We start from the raw sequence: 19331 nt of genomic DNA, 5'->3' as shown, positions 1-19331 counted from the left end.
TGCAAGGTCAAGTATTTCTTTTGTGTTAACATCTGAATTTGACTCTTATTTGATGAAATCATGGAATGAGTTGTACAAGATATTAAGATTTCTATTGTCTTAAACTTCAACTAATTATGTTTCTCAATTAAAAAAAAAAATCTAATCATACTCTTTAAAAAAGTCAATCTTTACGGCTAAGTACTCCTTTTATCTCCAAATAATAGCCTGATTTTAACTTAAAATGTTATCGTAATTTGCAGGTGTCTTTTCAGACATATTGTTACTTTCTCCTTATTTTTACAGGAACTTATCTTTGTGAGATTATTTGCATGCGCACATTTCTCCTTGCCCTCTCCTTGAAGGAACAAGGGTATGTATGCCCTCACGGAGACCAAAAAGTGTTTGTGGCTTAATAAATAGAACATCTGTGAGGTATGGTTTGTCTGCCTCTTTCAGAAAACGAAAACCCCTATTCGAATCCTACCTTATGCGAAATACTAGAATTATCCTTTATTTTTATCTTTTTCTCCCCTCACAAAGCCTAACTTATTTGAAATATTAAATTAATGACTATAAATAACTTGAAATGTTTGCACACATATTGGTCAAATAAAGCTATTTTTTTAGAGAAGGATGGGGTATCAAGAAAAGAAGTGGACAAGTACTTTTAGACCACCAATTAGTCTTATTATTACCCATTTCTTTATTTATAACAATAACAACCCACAATCATAGGTGCTATGCCTATAATGTTTCAATGTTTTAACAAGGTTTTTTCCAATATTTTGCAGATAGTGAAGTGATGAGCTTATCAAAAGCTCCCTTTGGAATCAAACACGTCTTAGAAAAGCCAACAACCAATAGCCAAAATTTTCAATATCGACATCACAAAACGATTATCACTGATAATGGAACAAGACTTGAGGTCTGTCTGGCTTGCAAAAGGGGAAGGAAAGGACTAAAAAGAGATAAAATGAAACAAGAGAAATTGTACAACACTTTCAATTTGGCTTTTCATGTTAACAAAGCTCTTCAACTCTCGCCCCTCACCAGCCAGTATCACCACTCGTAATCTCAGTTCCGTAGTCTCGACAACTAACTGACATCTCCTTTATAAGGTGTATAGAATCAAATGAATCTGTAAACTCAATTTTTTGTTCCCCAAAACGAAAAATAACACGGTTTTATCATAGAATCAGTCACACAAACAGTGGGCATATATTCTTCAGTTGATTGTGGTTTTCCATTACAGCAAATAGCTCTATACAGCTTCGTGTTACTCATACATCAAAAAAGAAAAAAAACGTTCCAAGAAATTAGGAGGCCAGAGCGGTATAAAACTTGCTGTGATAAAGCTCAATCTGAATTCCGACACAGCATAAAAAAGAAAGGATGGCTTTTTAAATAAGCTTCTGCAAACTCCAGCTTCCAATTCTTAATGCACAATATCCACCTATTTGATGGTACTGGGTCTACATAATCGAGCAAGAGCAAACAAATTTCTTCGACTCTTCAATCTTCTTTTCTGCTCAGAACAATAATAGATGATGAACTCGATGTTAAGGATATAGCAAATTCAGATAAAAGACTCTCAAGACTGATCCACCGAAGGAATAAAGTTAACTATATTTGTGCATCTGATGCATGCCAGAAGACAAAAAATCTTTAAATAGACATGTTACGACTTACACATCTTGAGGCTTAACCATTCAATGTCAACAATCATGATTCAGAGTAAAAGCTACAAAAATGAGAACTTGGGTTCTGTTCAATACTAGAGAATAAAGAACACTTGTTGCTTTATTTAGTCGTATGGGGCATGCGTTAAACAACTGCAGCACCGCAGTTCAGGCAGGCAATACTCCATAGATCTTGCAATTTGCACTACCAAATAAACGACGTGTTCTAACATCATTCACATGCCCTACAAGACATCCCACCCCTAATAAAAAGGCTTACCCGAGTTTAAAATCAAAACACAAATTATATCACTAGACGTAATAATAGACATAAGATAATAATCTCAACTAAACATACTAATAAATTTGGAATTTTCTCATCAAGCATAACTCAACAGCATAAAATTTTAAAAAACATGTTTCAAGTTAGCAGTTTTTTTTCTATTAGAGCAAAAGGTAGCGCATAAGAGAGATAGGTAAGTGCTCTATTGGAAGAATGGGAAGTGTAGGAGAGTTGAAAAAAAATGACATTCAAGTGATGGAATGTTGTTCTTCAAATAGCAACTAGTTAGAGGGAAATAATGTGGGGAAAATGGAGGATGCCGTTTCCTTCCTTTGGATATAAGGGAAAGAAAATAGTGCCCAAAGGGTAAATATTATTTGCCAGAACAAGAAAACATCATATAACAATTACGAAAACACATATTTCCGTTTCAATAGATGGCAACAATCTCATCTGGTGGAACTCATGCAAATTATCTTATATATCAGATTTTAAGACATTATGGCATGCAGTATCTTATGCAGACAATAAGATCTCCAGGAAACATAAAATCATACATCAACAGCAAACCAAACCATCATAAACAAAACCAAAAAAATGTAAATACCTGCTTTAGTTTTTGCTTGAGATGGCTGTACGACAACATGCATAACCATGGCTCCTCCAGCAAGCTCACCAAAAGGTGCCCGGCACTGGCCAACAGTTCTATTGTTCTCCAATATCTTACCATAGTTTATCAATTTGATTTCATTTGCTACTTTTGGTAAAACAGTTTTTCCTAAGCAATGTTACAAAGGAACATAAATACTTTAGACTACACAAACAGAAAACCTACTAGCTACACCAAGAAAAGAAGAATTCAAAAACACAATCAATAACCATACAAGGCTACGACAAATGTTGCTAAACTACATCTCCTAAACAGAATTAATGCCTGTTCAATCCTAGCAACTTCCCAAATAGAAACAGTTTTAGACAGAAAAGGTTGCATAAATTAATCCACATATGCAAAAACAAAGTTAAATTCTAAACATGGTGCACAAGGGGTGAGGACTACATGCTTAGTTTTAAAAAAGTGCGCCTCCAAGAGAGGTTCCTGAAAATTGCTTCGCTTGACTAGGCAAGATATGTGCGATTTTTGTACTTCAGGCTAATTCGAGGATACAACTTTTCTAATTATGTAACTGAAAAATTAGACAAAAAAGAGTTGTCTTATTCACATAAAGAATAAAAGGGAAAAGGAATTTTCTCTTGTTTTTGAAAAGGAGAAAGAGAAGAAATATATTTGCTTTGAGTCCCAAAGAAGCGGACTTCTCTCTAAGTGCCTTCACCAACATTAGATAGCTTTTTTTTTTTTTTCCTCTTCTTCTGTCTTCTTTGTTGTGCATATCTTCTTTGCTTTTCTTCTAGGTTTTTAATCATTTCTATTTTCTTCCTTTGGTTTCTTCAATATTGAAAAAGCTCAAAAAATGTCTTATTATAGTCCCTAGAAAATGTTCAACTCTCTACCTAACTAAGCTAAAACAAATTCCCGAACCCCTCTTTTGATATCTTGTCTAAATTGTGCAAATAAGGGGACGAATAGTATGAATGAAACTACGCAAGCTGCTATGAACAAGCATTGATCAAGAAAAAACATCCTTCCAAATATTTGCACCCATATACTTGTAAATGAATACTCCCTCCGTCCCGCTTATTTTGCATCAATAGTCATTTTGATCCGTCCCACTTGTTTTGCATCATTTCTATTTTTAGATAATGGCCCACTACTTTCTTTTAATCTCATCCATACATTTAACTCTCTTTTAATTTCATCAACACAATTCATTTTCTCTCTTCATTTATTACCAATATCAACTTTTTTCTTCAAAAACTCCCACTTTCTCTTTGCAAAAATTCAAACCGGACATAGGGAGTAGTTAGCTTCCATTTGATGCAAAACCAACAAACTAATGCTGCAAGTAGCAATCAAAATAATCAACAACGGCAACAAGCAAATTTGATTTATCCAAAAACATACTGGAAATATAGTTAAATAGTTCAAAAAACTACAACGCGGAAAAAACCCCAAAATTTATTCCTATATAACTGGGTAATAAAAATGCATTCTCCTATACACCAACATGAGAAACTAAATCACTCTATTCAGTGTAAGTCTAAAATGGAATTGTCTACATTATTTTTAGTGTGCACCCTTCTTAAATCATCCATTCACAAGTTCACCCTCCTCACCTCCACTCCACCTAATTACACTCCTTAAGTCACACTCCTTTAATTTTAGGTTGGTGCACACTATTTTAGTATGCACTTAATCCATGCAAGACCAACTCCTCTATTAAAATATAATTCAATAGCAAAAATACTTCAAATATACATGTAATTTAATGCTACAAAATAAATGTGTCTTTAATCTTACAAACTTCCAAAAAGGGATAGAAACTTAATTTTAGAGAGAAAGGCTGCATCTCAAATTCTAAATATGCAAAACAAGGTCAATTTCTAACAAGGTGCACAAGGGTAGGGGGGAGGGAGGAGTACAGTTCAAAACAACAAAAGAACTCGTAAAAATGTTCATCCCTCTTCATATCTAAGCTAAAACAAATGGCTGAACTATTCTTTCCCCATCTTGTCCAACTTGTACACATAAGATCACAGAAAATATGAATGGAAGCTTCTACGAACAATCACTATTCACTCATCAATAAGGAATGTCATTGCAATCGTTTGTCCCCATATACTTGTAAAAGGATTGCTAATTATCGAAATTATGCTTCTCTTCAATACAAAGCTAAAAAACTAATGCTACTAATATTAAACAACCATATATTCAACAACTGCAAGTCTGCAATAATCAAACTTGAATTATCCAAAAACCTATTGTAAATATAATTGTATAGTTTAGAAACTAGAAAATGGAAACCCCAAAATTCAGTCCACTACCCTTGTGAACATCCGGATATGAACAAGGTTTGCGAGTACACAGGCCACCTAAATCGAGGGCCTCAAATATTATTTCCCATTACTTTGCTTTAGTCTAATTACTTGTTTTAGGCCCCAAAAGGCCTGAAAAATGATCTTGTATTTTAGCTCCACCCCCTGCTGCCCCTCATAAACCGGGCAATAAAAGTTCATACTTCTATACACCTACTCGAGAAACTAAGTCTCTATATTCGCCTATAACTCTACAACAAAAATACTCCAAATATACGGGTAATTTGAGTGAGATGTACCATCTCCACATTAAGAAAACATAATAATAAATAATTATGACTAAAAGCAGGACAATTAATAGAAGACAAACCTTTAGGCCACTCAGAGACAATTCTTTCTTTCAACATCTCAATAGTGGAAGTAGATGAGTAACGAAACGGACCAATATCTGATCCATCGTACAACCTGAACTTTATATCCACCAGATCTTCTTCCGGCATTTGAATTGAAATTGACTTCAATCTTACAATTATCAAAAACCAAAAATTGATGGGCCAATTTGAATTGAACCCAGAATGATCCTAACTGGGGTTGACCCACCAATCAAAAGTGCAAAAAAATCATATAAATTCTTACACATATCAATTTATCGAAATTGAAACAATTGAATTAAGTGAAGAAATTACCTGAATTACAAAAAATAAAGTTTTTGGATCTGGAGAAGTGATCTTCTAAAGAAGGACTGATACCGTAGAAAGAAAAAAAAAGTATGTGATTCTCTGTTGTTTGTTGAACAAGAGGAAGTAATATTTGAGAAGAAATTGGGAATTGAAAGAGAGAAAAGGTTGAGTGGGAGAATTAAGGAAGATCTAGGAAGAATTTAGGGAGATTGAAGAAGAAAAATGATGGAAAGAGGAAAGTTTCCAAGTTAGTTCTAGGGAGTTGGGGGAGGAAGAAGGGTTGAGCTTGTGGGTGACCTCATTTTGATGTTAAACACTCATGTTTTGTTAAATAAATTGTATCCAAGAAATGAAAGAATTGGTGGGGTGGGGTGGGTGCTACAGTTGGGCTATGGATGGCATGGAGACGACTCACTCTTGGTTCGGGGCAACCCGCATGACCCATGACAAAACATGACGTGCAAGTCAGCGACCTACTTTTGACACGAAGGCACTACATAAGCTACTCCACATAATTTTTTCTAATTAATTTCTTATTATTACTTCTTATTATTACATAACTTACTTGACTAATAAAAAATAACTATTTTTATTCCTTTTTTAAAAAATAACTATAATTTCTTTTAAGGATAATGATATATACATTAATAAGGGTTATATACTTTTGTTTTGGAAACATAAAAGTTAAATTATATTTTATTAGTTTACTATTTATTCTTTATTGGAAAGTTAAGATAATTATATAAAATATTAATTGTTTTTCAATTTTTAGATTAAATTCTAAATGTAAAGTAATGAATGATAAAGAAAATTTGTTAATTTTAATTAAACTCTAAAGCTGTAATGATCATTACCTTCTTTTCATTTTATGAATTATTTATTAAATTTAATCTTAAAGTTAAGTTATTTATAAAGTATAACGTAAAATTAAGTATAAATATTATACTCCTTTCGTTTCAATGACTTTGTTCCATTTTATTTGGAAAAGTTTACTAAGACATATATTAAAGTCTTAATATCTCTAACAGTGCAACACTAAAAATTACAAAAAAATAATACTAATAATCCTTATGTCATAATAAATCAAATAAGATCTCATCTGATTATATTTTGAATTATAAATTATAAACCGTGCATATTAAAAAAATCAAATGAGATTATCAATCAAATTGCAACTTTAACCGGAATTTATTAAGTGATACTAGGGCAACCGAGAATAGACCTAATTCTCTCGGTTCTAGCATCTAAGTAGTTGAGCATTCGACAAATATGGTGATTGCAGTACGATATCTAATGGGTGGAAAATGAAGAGGAAAAGAGAAGAAACACAAATCGACTCGGTTGAAGCCATAGCTACCCCTTGTATCACCACTACTGATACTGATAACAACATCACCATGGACATTGTTTGGCAAACGCCTGCTAATCCTCCTCATCGTGACGATTACATTTTTCATAAAGGTTAATTTTACATCTTTTAATCCTAATTTCTTTTGATTTTCTGTTAAACAATCATCTTTGTTTGGTGATTCAAAGTCTTTTGTTTTGCAGGGAGGCGCCATGTTAAACCTTATTACTTTGAGTTTATTTGTCATGTTAGTTAATTTTATCTCAGATTCTCTTATTGTCTTGTAAAAATCTCTATTATTTTGGGGGTTTTCGACTGAATTTGTTATTTGGTTTTTGTCGTTATGAATTATTTAGGTAAAAAATCGTTGGGCTGGGAAAACTATAGTTGATATGTTCACTGAGGAATTTAAAGGGCGACCTCAGGATTACTATGTAAGTTTTTCAGTCTCTTTCTTTTGGGTTGTCTGTATTTTGTTATTAGATATATGGGGTTTTAGGGGGTGTTTGGTTTGGAGTTCGGTTATTTAGTTTGATCAAGACATAAAATGGTAAATTGGGTTTCACTTGGAAAACATTTTGCTTCAAAATTAGAAGGAACCAGTTTTCCTGCGAGTTGGTCTTCTATGGACTTACTATACTCTAAAATAGTGTGTATTAACTTTAGACTTAGGGAGTATGGTTTAGAGAGGGTGTGTTAGTGGAGTGGAGAGTGAAAAATGTAAGCTAGTGATGAGGCAAGTGAGGAGTGGTGCACAATAGTAATATTAGACTTATTCTTTTCGTACACTTTTTCCACCCCGACACTTTCATTTCCCAGATGACTCGTTTGATTGTTGTATTAAATAGTGATTATGAGAACTAGTTATAGTCTTTTTTACATGAAATGTGTACGAGTTTTACATCAAACCAAACAAAAGAATAATTATTATCTTTCGCACTTTCCATAGAAAAGTAGTTTTCATTGAAAGCCGAATTCCATGGAAAATGTTTTCACCAAAACCAAATTTCCTCTTATTGACTGCCCTGAAGTACCTATCGAATGGTGTTCTGCTGTGTTTTGTTGCTTTTAGTCGTTACATTGCTTGAAGCCTTGAACTCTGCTACATTGCTTCGATTACTTGAAGAATGAATTGCGGTATTACGTGAGTAACGAATTTGTTCTTGACAAGGATGGAAGTGTCCAAGTGTGTCTCTATTTAGTGTTTTTCTAAGTGATTGCTAACAAAGGATTTGCAGGCCTCTGTTGCTAATTTTATTCCCTTTTCCAGATTTAGTAACTAATATCTCAATTTTCTTTACATTATATTTGAATGCTATTTTACTACTGTATGTGTATGTCTAGTTTGAAACAGAAAAAACATACATACTTTTATAGACTAACAACATGATTGAATCAGGGAGTTAAGGGGAAGGGAAAGTGGAGGGAATGGGAGAGATTCATTTTTTTTTCATATGGGGAAAATGTGGAGTGTATATTTTATTAACCCTGATTTAGAATTCGCCAACGACCAGATTTGCACTGGTGTTTGCTGGATTTTGTGTGTTCTTTATTGCTATCCTCCATTTTCAAACAATAGCACTAAGACCAAGAGGATGTCATAGACTGGTTGTTTTTCAAGTGTGTGTTTATATTGTATGCGTTGAATTATTATACTTACTGGGCTAAATATTGGGTTCTTCAGGTTAGAGCTGTTAAATGTGGACGAATTCAGGTTGAAGGAAAAAATGTCTCAATTTACTATAGAGTCAAACCGTCAGAGAAGATCAGCCACTTTGTGCACAGGTTAGGTATTATTGTGTAGTATTTTCTTATTCAGAGACTTGCTCTAAATCACATGTGATGTTGCTCTTAGAATATTTATCTTGAACAACCTGATTTATTTTATTGATGTAGAAATTCCACAACTGTGTACAGTGGTCATAGTTCTTAGTAGTGGACACCATTTTTCATGTTTGCCATTTTTTGTGATGGTTTAATATTAGATGCTACTTTGTAATTAATACGACTAAAACTTTAGGCATGAACCACCGGTTATGGCCTGGGATGTCTCAGTTCTGAAGGAAGAGGAAGATGTGTTAACTGTCTGCAAACCTGCTTCTGTCCCTGTAAGGCTTTGTTTTTATGTAGTTTTAATTTTATTTATTAAATAACACTTCTTTATCGTAGGCCTAAGGCAGTCTGACTCAACATTTATCATTATCTTGTTTGAAAGAATGAGAGTTTTTAACATTGTAGGACTTGGTAATTGCTATATATTCTTTTAAATTTTTAAATGACCATCTTGAAATATGCACCGCCGTCCAATAACTGAGATTTGAGGCATCAATGTTGGCCAAGGATTGTTTCTGAGAGCAATGCTTTTCTCATTTTACACCCCGACTTCATATCAATGATGTAGTGCTCAAAATAATGCTTTTCTTGCTTACGACACAGGTTCATCCCTGTGGTCAATATCGGAAGAATACAATAGTTGGAATTCTTGAAGCAGAACAGGGTTTAGCCCCATTATTCCGTATCCTGATTTGAGATTCATTTTCTCTCTTTTTATTCAAATTAATAAATTGAAAGATGGCTTGTTGCTGCTTTTAATAGGAATGTTACCTAATTTGCTATATAAATTGCTGTTTGATTTTGTAATACACCCAAATTAAGCCGGTATGGCCAAAATTCATAATATGTAGTGGAATTAGTAAATCAGGTAACACTGGTTATGTGTATCTCTGTGAATATGTGTGTTAACGTTACCATTTACAAGGCTTGACTGTAAAGTCCAGCAATACATAGGTTGGATCGCCTAGTCTCTGGACTTCTGATATTAGCTAGGAGCTCTTCTAAGGCTGACACTTTCAGACAGCAGGTAAGTTATGATTTATGTTAGTTTGGTTAGGACCTTTATACTTTGCCATAATTATGACTTTCATTCAGTAGAAATAGAGTCAATATCTGAAATGAAGTTCAAATGTCAATAGAAAGGGTTGTGTTCCAGGATCTTTTGCAAGGTAGTGTATATGAGGAGTTATACTAAGGAAATACAGATTCAACCCAGAAGATGAAGTGTCAGTCCTTTAGCTGGTTTTGTTTGCTTATGGTTTGCAATTGTTCTATAAAATTGTGAATCAACTTATAAAAAATAGCTAGCTTTTGAACTTAGTTGTGATAGAGTTTTATTTAATCTATATTTTGTCAAATAATTAACTACTCATCAAGATAAAACCAAACCTATAGTAAGGTTGCAGATGATATTTGTTACCAAGGGTGAATCAAAAACACTTGTCATGACTCGGGTCCAAGGGCATTATCGACATTTCATATTAATTAGTCATTGTACTTTGTAGTTAGAATAGTGTTATCTTTTAATTGTCTTTTGGGGGCTTAGGCTATATATAGAGCCACCCTTGTAATAATTCATTAGTTTTGGATTAATTGAAAAATAAGGAAAAGTCCTTTTGGGAGTCAAGAGCAGACTCGAATTGCTCATATCTCGTGTTCACTAATCGGTTTCGGTAACGGGTCCGGCTGATCTATTACAACACCCTCTTTGTTATCACTAACAAGGGCGAGGTTGCATGCATCTGACCTTTACCTTGCAAGCCATGAGATTCTTAAACAAGGGAGATTATCTACAATATTGTGAAATAGGTATGTAGTACATACATACCAAAAAAAAGTTACTTGACCTTGTTATGGCTTGTCAATATAAGGCACTTTTTTGAATATATGTTTCATTTACTGACATTTGACCTTGTTATTATACTACTAAGATTGAAGCAGGGCTTGTGCATAAACAGTATATTGCAAAGGTTGTAGGGGTATTTCCAGAGGGTGAGGTACTCCTTAGATCAATTTCTTGCAAACATAACATATATTTGTTTTCTCTTTCTGATGTTTATTGTTGAAAGGAGTCTTTTGAAGTGTGTCATAGATCCATTCATGTACATGATTCAGGGGATTAGATGTCATTTAGCAAAGTAAAGAGAGCTAATGATTATCTAACGGTGATAGATTTGCTTTTTAGCAACAATAGTGAGGCAATTTGTCTCTCCTCAACTTTTGGCTGCTCTGATAGAGGGGTGCGATATTGGAGTAAAGTGGTATTATATGTACATCTGGAATCATTTTGAGAAAAAACCTCATTGATTTAATGTACTCACATTCATGTCGATACATTCAAATTATTCTTCAATCAAATATTAGCTTATTTTTTCTCCAAGTCTAGATAACATAGGTTGTCGGATGCTTAATAGGTTCTTCTAGTCTCCTTTTCTTTTCTTAGAACTTATTTATTGAGAGGCTGTTGTTTACTTTGAACAATTGGATTGTCTCAGTGGTTGCGCCTAAACTCATGCTTGTGTATCCCACAGTGTAACATAATTCGCTTGAATTCGCGATTCGCTCAAATTTGCCCAAGAATGGCCCAAAACCGACCATAATTTGCGTTTTTTGATTCGCGATTCGCGAGGAGACTAACGAATCATGTGACACTGGTATCCCAACATATGCTCCTTAGTCCATTGAGTTTTCTTCTCCCACTTATGAGCACGTGGGAGCTTTTTGCTCCTAGTATAGATGGGATAGAGTGAGTATTGTAACACATCAACCCATGTTTGAAGTGATCATGTTCCTGCTTTGTTTAGGGATTAAGATCAGTTGTCTTTTGAATTTTTTTATTGAGCATTGTGTATAAACCTTTTCTGTCTGTTGTCTTGGTATTTGGTGATGATAATAAACATTTATTTTAATTTAATTCGGAGCATTTGCTTTTCCCTTTTGCAGCAAGTTGATGCAAATGTAAATTATGATGCTCGTGAAGGAAGAAGTTATGTGGAGGTCAGACCTTTTCTATAAATACATGGATGTGTATAACAACAAATTATAGAAGTTATGGGTATCTTGGATTGGTTGGATTTCATTGCTTTTTTTGGAGTTTAAATGAAATGGATCTACTGTTGGAGACTTGAGTTAAGAAAGTATTAGACTCCCTATACAAAATGAACGAATTTTTTAAAATTGTATCAATTTGGGAAATGGGTGATCGTGTTATCAATATTTTTTAATTTTGACTTCTAATAATTTGCAACCCCGATGAAGACTGGCTATAGCATTTTTCTAAGTTTTGTGGCATATGGCCGCATGAGAAATAGTCAGTTCTTAAGGCCTTGAATCTTGATAGTGCAATTCTTATTATAGAGATAAAGCTAATGCTTTAATATCAACGAAATAAAGGTTGGACATAAGGAGACCTATTGGAACTTATAAGCATACAAGTATGTGAAAGACCTTTATGCGGAATTGCAGAGTTGTCTGGCCATTTTTTTGGTCATGGTAAGCTCAGAGACTGCAATCTTTACTACGGTCGCAATATGGTGATGTGGGCAATAGTTTGCGCTATGGTTAAATTCTAAATTCTTTTTTTCTACTAATTATGAAGTGGAGTTTAGCGTTTTTGACTACAGTAAACTCAAATGGATGATTGAAAATAGCCTTTCGGTATTTGGAACTAGGGGATGGATTTATGCAATACTCATTGCCTCTAGTTGGTTTGTAGGATTTCTAGAGGTGTCAGGTAAAGTTGATCTCGGTACTTATTAGAATGATAAAATAATTTATCTAAACAAGCATTCATATCTGTTAGAAACTTCCTAAATGTAACTCAATTGAAAGGAAGTTGGTCTTGACAGTAATGGAATATCTAAACAAGCATTCATATCTGTTAGAAACTTCCTAAGACATAATAACCAACTCATTCAGTTGAGAAGGGCTAGAGTTTTTAAGCTGAGTTAGCCTTGTACCTCTTTTTGGCGTTGAAATGCTATATTCTAGTTTAATAATGTTTCATCTTATGCTTCATTCGTTTCATAAACCTGTTTACCGAAATAGGCCATTACCAAAAACTTTAATTGATCAGAATTTTCTTCTTCATCATGCTCCCGTGATAATTCCGGTCAAAGGGTCCAAGGGCATTATCATCTTTTCACTATTATTAGTCTTTGTATTGTGCCAATTAGATTAGTTATTTTTTGTAGTTGTCTCATGGGGCTTAGGCCATATAAAGAGCCACCCTTTGTAATAATAATTAGCTTTGGGAAATAATAAGAATAAGGAAAATTCTTTTAGGAGTCATTGGGCAGACTCGAATTGTCCAAACTATCAGTTTCGGCAACGCGTCCAGCTGATGTGTTACAGCTCCATCACGTAAGAATCAAGGCTTTAGCATTATTGTTGACTTGTATCATGTTTTTATCATTTTTTGGTTTTAAAGTTTCTTTTCTTAATTCCTGGAATCCTTTTTGGTTTACCTTTTGATGTCTAAAGTGAAGAAAAGATATTTAAAAAATTTTAGTTTACAATTTTATTATGTAGGGTGTATTAGTTAATTTTTTGTTTTAAATCTTGGTTGGAAGTTGCTTGTATTCTCTGCTTGAGATTCTACTGTGGCTCTGCTGCTCTATACTACTGTTCTTAGAAAAACTTCATTTTTTCTGTTAGTGTCCTTTTCTTGATAGTGTTGCTATTTGAATATTCGATATTTCAACTCATTCAAATGTTACTTTTTGTTGCTAATCGAATCTGGAACCCTTGTTTTGATCTTTTGCTAGTGGTTTAACTTTACATTTTTTGAATCTCTTTGCTGATGTAGGTTGGTGATGGTTCTTCCGATATAAAGCTGAAGGGGAAGGCTGCTTGTACAAAATTCAAAAGAATAAAAACCGATGGAAAATACAGCGTTGTTTTATGTGAACCTATCACTGGACGAACTCATCAGGTATAAATAAGCATTACAATATCGCAGTCCTACTTCATGCTGTATCTTGTTTGGTTTAACGACAACTTTTACTAAGCTCAAGCCTGTCATCTGTTGTTGGTTTCATTTATGATCAATTTTTGTTATTAGCTGAAAGTGAAACATATTACTGTCAGTAAGATTAATTTCATTGCTTTGTCGGACGTTTGGAATCAGGCCCTCTTCTGATATGTATGTGCAATGAACAAGGGTGTCATGCACTGTGTATCATAATAAACGATAATAAAGTAGGCCAGTACGGATCATAAAGATTTAAGGATTTTACGTGGTTGTTTGGTGAAAAAAATGACCCTTGTTTAGCCATTTGAGCCTGTGGTGCCGCAGGAACTCTTTTTTTCTTTCTAACTACTGCCAAAGTTGATCTACCGGTACATTAAAATACACTTCATTCCTAGCCTTTTAATTATGCTGGTTCTTTTCATCAGAAACAGAAATGAATGTTCTTGTTAATTCTGTTTCTTTTATATATCTTTGTCAGATAAGAGTTCATCTACAGTATACTGGTCATCCAATTGCCAATGATATGCTCTATCTTGATGAATCAGCTGGTAGGCGCTCTACTGCAGGAACAGGTGTTGATAGAGCTGCTGCTAGATTGAGGGATTCTCTTTCATGGGAAATATCCGGAAATAACGAGGATTCAGAAGAGGAATCCGTCAATAACTTTAGCAAGGATCCTATGTGTACTCATTGCCCAAGTTTGGCTCCTAATGGGTAAGGATTTGTTCTTGTCTGTGATATTTACGATAAATCGAATTATGAAATATGCTGCTAAATGAAGCACATAAGACATCAATACATGTGTTCTTATCTAAGGTTAAAACTGCTATTAAACAATTTGATTAAGCTATAAGTTCTTGCACCCATTATAAACTCGGTTGACAATGTTATTTAGAATATCTTGATCAATCACCGGTGGTGCTTGTTTTCCGTTGGTGGTGTTGTATTGTCGTGTTGTTTGTTAATTTAGAAATGAAAGTTTTGTACTTTTACGTAGAAGTCCACTTGTGAATGTCATAAGGTAATGCATCTTTACTTGCAGAGTTACGTGCTCGCTTTCATACCACCAACAGGCAACAACTGTGTGAAAGTGGTAATGAAAATTAAGGAAGATTTTTGCACATAGAGATGCATTGTGTTTCATGTTGAAACTTCTCGTGAAATAATAAATAACGAAATTTCAACATATATTTCTGTACCGAATGATGTTTTGTTTGTTTTTACATCTGCTTGTATATTTTCTTTTTTTCCTACTTACATGCTTTCCTCATTGCGAAACAAGAATCATATTTTCATTTCTACTGTAATTTTTTGACTTCAGTCCAGATGCTGTAGCTTATTCTAATTCGTATTTCTATTTGCAGGTATGATGGGTGTGAGGAAGGTTTATGGCTACATTGTATAAAATACACAGGTCCCGATTGGACATACGAGTGCCCATACCCAGATTGGGCTTCACTTGATTGATGCAAAGTTTAGTTCTGGTTTCAGAATTATTCTCCTGCTCCAATTCTCAGGGTCGGGCAACTTCCTGTTAGAACATATCAAGCTCATATTTGTTGCAGTTAGGATTATACTCTTGATACATTAGATTGAATTCCTAATTTATAACGAAACTTGATTAATTTGATGTATGTTTTTTATCCACTTTCTACTATATGCAGAACATTTTTGGTAATTAATCTCTATTTAGTTTTCTGATTGATACACTGGGAACAAGTTTTCATTACGTACAAGAATGGTGCATTTCTATTATGGTATTTGACTATTTGTCTTTGTCTTGCACATATTGAAACAACTTTACTGAACGTGAAATTTTACATGCGTCGGTTCTTTGTTATGACCTGGCTACTTGAATTAAATAGTAAATTTGGGAATGAAATATTAAAAGGACAAAAGCAAAATGATATTATAATAATGATGAACCAAGAAAGATTATAGCCCTAGAAATGGAAAAAAAAAAAAGATAAATCAAGCACTTTTAGAAGCTTAAGGTCTCCTAAAAATGAGTATAAACTTACCCACAATTTGCTTACTAATTTCTTGATTGTAATGTCCCTCTAATTCCTCTTTTTTATAGTAAAGCTACCACTTAAAACTAACTTATTCCCCAAGTTACTCCTAAATAACAGGTCATTGCATTCTTTTTAGTCTTTTTTCTTCACAATGTTTTATATTATTAAATACTTTGTCCGTAACACGCATTTTGCATAAATTGTCATTTTGACATGTCCTACTTATTTTGCATTAGTTTTATTTTTGACAATGATCCACCATTTTCTTTTAGTCTTATCCACATATTCTAAACTTTTAATTTCACCTCACACTTTATCATTTATTACCAATATTCACTTTTTCTCTGTTCCAAATCCATCTGACAGTAGGAGTAGTTTTTAGAATCACGAGGTAGCCTTATAGTTGAATATTTTCTCTTTTATCCTTGTGATAGGAGTTTATTTTTCACCCCTACTTAATTTTTTCTCTTTCTTTATCTGTAGCTTGTATGGATTCTCTAGTCTTATTATCAAATCAAACAAACAAAAAAGATTGGAATTTTTTTGAAACAACAAAAATTTAAACATTTGATAGTTTCTAGATTTTTGGCCTTCCCTTTTTGTTATAGAAAATACTTCTAGTCCTTTTTACTTGTGACATGAGCGTACTAATTTTTTTTCGAAAATTTGAAATGAATAAGAAAAAAATATAAAAATTTACATAATAGCTAAAATTTCAAACTATTTCTCAAGATAAGCAGTTTTTTTTTACAAATCTGTAACTTGGAGCTGTTCGCTGTTAGTAACAGCGAACAAAAACCGAAGGTTAAAATTAGTCAAAGTCTTTATTCGCTGTTCCAGTATGAAATGGCCATCATAAAAGGCAAGCTCCAATCGGAAAACCTAGAGTTTCTTCTAAAGGATCAACAAATATAAAGTCGAGAGGATACAGCATCGTAAGTACCAAATGGATCTCGATCTTAACCTGGACGCTTGTAGATGAGCTGACCCACTGATGGAGATCAAGAGATGTATGCAATACCATTTCCCAAATCCCAGCAACATTGCTTTGCTGATGGGCTGGTGGTGGCTAGTATTGATTACATAGCTTCGAGATTCGACAGATTATTTGTTCACAAGTCACAAAAAGTCGAGAACCTTCCTAGTCGATGAACAAACGCCTCATCATCTTCAAAGAGTGGCACAGCTTCATGCATCATACGTCTGCTTGGACTGATGGCTAGAAACTCGAAATCCTACTGATTTATACACAACCACTCCTTGACAGATCGCCCTTTGGCAACGAAACAACCGATGTTCTTTCGATCAACCCTAAGAGGACTCCTCGTACGAACAACTATCTCTTTCACGAGTGTTTTCACAGGCGATTCACCTCTTACACTGCTACGCTTCCCCATTCCACAAACAACCGTTATCTCTGCAGGAACTTCATACTCCCCGGAAGTAAATCTTTTACGCAGCGCCTCCATCCATTGAAGCATTATTATATACGATGTACTCAAGTGCATTCCGTGCATATCCAACTTCGACTCAAACCGATCCCACGCAATGATCTCATCTACGAGCAATGACTGAGCCAATTCTTGTACCAATAAACCTTCACCACCCTCCAACACTCGAATTAACTCGTGTAGTGAAACGGGCACAGTTTTAATATCTCGCAACAATGAAATCACAGTCGGGCAGGAGTTTAGAACGGAATTATATGTTCGTACTGAAAGTCGAATGCCTAAACCTTTCGCTTTTTGCAGCCACCAAACCATCCGCGGAAGCTCATTATGCAGACCGTACGATAACAGCACCATGTTTAAAGAGATCATATCTAATGCAAAGCCATTTTTCTCCATATCAGAAAGACTTTGCAACATTTCATCAAATAATGCTATTCTTCCATACCCTTCAACTATTGACCTAAACTCAAAAACTGATGGTCTTATACCCATCTGTTTCATTTCAGCAATCAAGTTACGAGCTTCGTGGGGACGGCCCATGACACAGAGTCCACCAACCATGGCTGCATAGGCTCTTTTTCTTACATAGGTAGATGTCGATTTCGATGCGATCTCTTTCAAGTGTGCTAATGTATTACAAAACCCATTTTCTGATTTCAATTTGGCATGAGAATCTATCAAATTGCAGTAAAAGGCGACGAGATCTCTCTCTTTGGAACAGAAACTTGAAATGTTTTCTGCAATGAGAAGTTCAGCTTGTTCTATTTGGCCTTGTTTGTATAGAAATGCAATAACACTGGCTACTAGTTTGGAGTTCCATGAAAACCAAGATACTTGTGTAATTTTCATGTAAAGCTGTAATAGCAGACAGATAAATGCAATTTCACATATCACAAATCATCAAAAAACTTCAACAAATTCCTAATATGGGAAATGGGATTCAAGTAGCTAACATCATCCAAACAAGCAATAAGCTTAAATATAACTAACAAGAGAATTAACAACTATGATGACATATTAACACAAGATGAACAACAATGCCATTGGTAGCTCCCACCTATTGCTCCGACAACGGATGTTTACTTCGTTAGCAATAACAAAGAGGTGGTTTCAAATTGATCTTGACAGAAAACATTAAATGCAACCTCAAATAACTAAATCGAGCACATAATTTAATAACCCATTTCAATATAATAATTTATTATAATTCGAAACTAAATAATTGTTAAGTCTTGTCCCTATTGAGAGGAGATTCTAGACTACCAATGCCATGATGCGGGTTATTTGATTAAAAACCATTAATATTAAATTGCATAATCAAGACTATCCTTGAGATTTAAGACGCTTGGCGAGAAACATTAATTATGGGGTCCTAATTAATAAATATACTACTTACATAAGTCTGTAACTTATGAAATATTAAAATATAATTTTTTAAATTTTTGGATGGGCTCAAAGCACAAACACTTCTTGCCGTCTTATAGAGCCGGCCCTATGCACAACAGATGTTAAATCCTGGATTGGCTCATCAATAACAATAGCAATGACAGAGCTTTAATCCCAAAAGATAAAAATTGACTAATGAGAATGCTAAATTGACACAAGATGAGAACATCATGAAGTTGGAAGTAATAGAAATGACTTACAGGAAGTACGATGAAGAAAAGGCGAGAATGAGCAGAACGTGGAGAAATAAGATGATTGAGAGTGGTAAGACTCACTGATTTTGAAGAAGTTGATACAAATTTGTGAATTAAGCGGTGAGTTGGAGATGGGTCAATTGAATAAGATAAGGTTGAACTTGAAATTGAAGTCAGAAAACGATTACCCTGTTTGGTTAATGCACATTTTATCACTTTTAATTTGGGATTATAGTTATGAGAAATCAGATTTTGGGTTTGTGGGAAGTTATGGTGGACAAAGCCATGGCTCAAAAAACTGGCACTTCCGACCATGGTTGTAAGTTGTATGTTAACTCTTTACTTCATCTTTTGCAGCATTTTGGTGGTCTATGGCATTCACATCGGCTGCACAAGTGAATGACAGCTAGAGCCTACGATGGGTCGATGGATATGTGCCTACTTGCAATATTAGAAATTGAGGTATTTATTTTGGGTTATCGAGTTGATTTTGGGTCAGATTAAAATTAATCTTGTG

At 34.2% G+C, this 19331-nt stretch overlaps 3 protein-coding genes across 6 annotated transcripts; 1 reads left to right on the top strand and 2 right to left on the bottom strand.

Annotated features, from left to right (window-relative positions):
* Positions 1–1164: 1164 nt before the first annotated feature.
* On the bottom strand, positions 1165–5888 carry LOC130798288 (membrane-anchored ubiquitin-fold protein 3-like). 2 transcript variants are annotated; one of them, XM_057661211.1, is made up of 4 exons: positions 5562–5883; positions 5246–5460; positions 2552–2722; positions 1165–1507 (listed from the first exon to the last, which is right to left on the bottom strand). In XM_057661211.1, exons 2-4 carry the CDS (start codon positions 5373–5375, stop codon positions 1455–1457), a joined length of 354 nt encoding a protein of 117 aa, XP_057517194.1. In that variant the 5' UTR covers positions 5376–5460; positions 5562–5883; the 3' UTR covers positions 1165–1454. The 2 variants fall into 2 exon arrangements, with proteins under 2 accessions (XP_057517194.1, XP_057517193.1); XM_057661210.1 differs by having other exon boundaries at positions 1165–2722; positions 5562–5888.
* Positions 5889–6716: 828 nt separating this feature from the next.
* On the top strand, positions 6717–15417 carry LOC130797652 (RNA pseudouridine synthase 7). 3 transcript variants are annotated; one of them, XM_057660350.1, is made up of 12 exons: positions 6717–7016; positions 7107–7150; positions 7260–7337; positions 8588–8688; positions 8924–9011; positions 9340–9418; positions 9681–9763; positions 10668–10733; positions 11680–11733; positions 13544–13669; positions 14187–14422; positions 15073–15417. In XM_057660350.1, exons 1-12 carry the CDS (start codon positions 6860–6862, stop codon positions 15173–15175), a joined length of 1215 nt encoding a protein of 404 aa, XP_057516333.1. In that variant the 5' UTR covers positions 6717–6859; the 3' UTR covers positions 15176–15417. The 3 variants fall into 3 exon arrangements, with proteins under 3 accessions (XP_057516333.1, XP_057516334.1, XP_057516335.1); XM_057660351.1 differs by lacking the exon at positions 10668–10733 and having other exon boundaries at positions 6740–7016; XM_057660352.1 differs by lacking the exons at positions 9340–9418; positions 9681–9763; positions 10668–10733 and having other exon boundaries at positions 6740–7016.
* A 982-nt stretch (positions 15418–16399) lies between these two features.
* LOC130798338 (pentatricopeptide repeat-containing protein At2g17033) lies at positions 16400–19249 on the bottom strand. The gene is made up of 2 exons (XM_057661276.1): positions 18821–19249; positions 16400–18029 (listed from the first exon to the last, which is right to left on the bottom strand). Exons 1-2 carry the CDS (start codon positions 19127–19129, stop codon positions 16959–16961), a joined length of 1380 nt encoding a protein of 459 aa, XP_057517259.1. The 5' UTR covers positions 19130–19249; the 3' UTR covers positions 16400–16958.
* Positions 19250–19331: the final 82 nt, after the last annotated feature.

This window comes from Amaranthus tricolor, chromosome 13, assembly GCF_026212465.1.
Source record: "Amaranthus tricolor cultivar Red isolate AtriRed21 chromosome 13, ASM2621246v1, whole genome shotgun sequence".
Taxonomy (NCBI): domain Eukaryota; kingdom Viridiplantae; phylum Streptophyta; class Magnoliopsida; order Caryophyllales; family Amaranthaceae; genus Amaranthus; species Amaranthus tricolor.
The sequence above is the reverse complement of the archived record's forward strand: the minus strand, read 5'-3'. Positions and strand labels throughout refer to the sequence as shown.

What these genes read in the sequence shown, in the direction of transcription:
- LOC130798288 (XM_057661210.1), bottom strand. Translation starts at nt 5,375, where the DNA reads ATGCCGGAAGAAGATCTGGTGGATATAAAGTTCAGGTTGTACGATGGA. An exon ending in TGTCTCTGAGTGGCCTAAAG is followed by an intron (nt 2,723 to 5,245) that starts GTTTGTCTTCTA and finishes AACATTGCTTAG; the next exon opens with GAAAAACTGTTTTACCAAAA.
- LOC130797652 (XM_057660350.1), top strand. Translation starts at nt 6,860, where the DNA reads ATGAAGAGGAAAAGAGAAGAAACACAAATCGACTCGGTTGAAGCCATA. An exon ending in ACTTTGAGTTTATTTGTCAT is followed by an intron (nt 7,151 to 7,259) that starts GTTAGTTAATTT and finishes TGAATTATTTAG; the next exon opens with GTAAAAAATCGTTGGGCTGG. An exon ending in ATCAGCCACTTTGTGCACAG is followed by an intron (nt 8,689 to 8,923) that starts GTTAGGTATTAT and finishes CTAAAACTTTAG; the next exon opens with GCATGAACCACCGGTTATGG.
- LOC130798338 (XM_057661276.1), bottom strand. Translation starts at nt 19,129, where the DNA reads ATGGTCGGAAGTGCCAGTTTTTTGAGCCATGGCTTTGTCCACCATAAC. An exon ending in TTTTCTTCATCGTACTTCCT is followed by an intron (nt 18,030 to 18,820) that starts GTAAGTCATTTC and finishes CTGCTATTACAG; the next exon opens with CTTTACATGAAAATTACACA.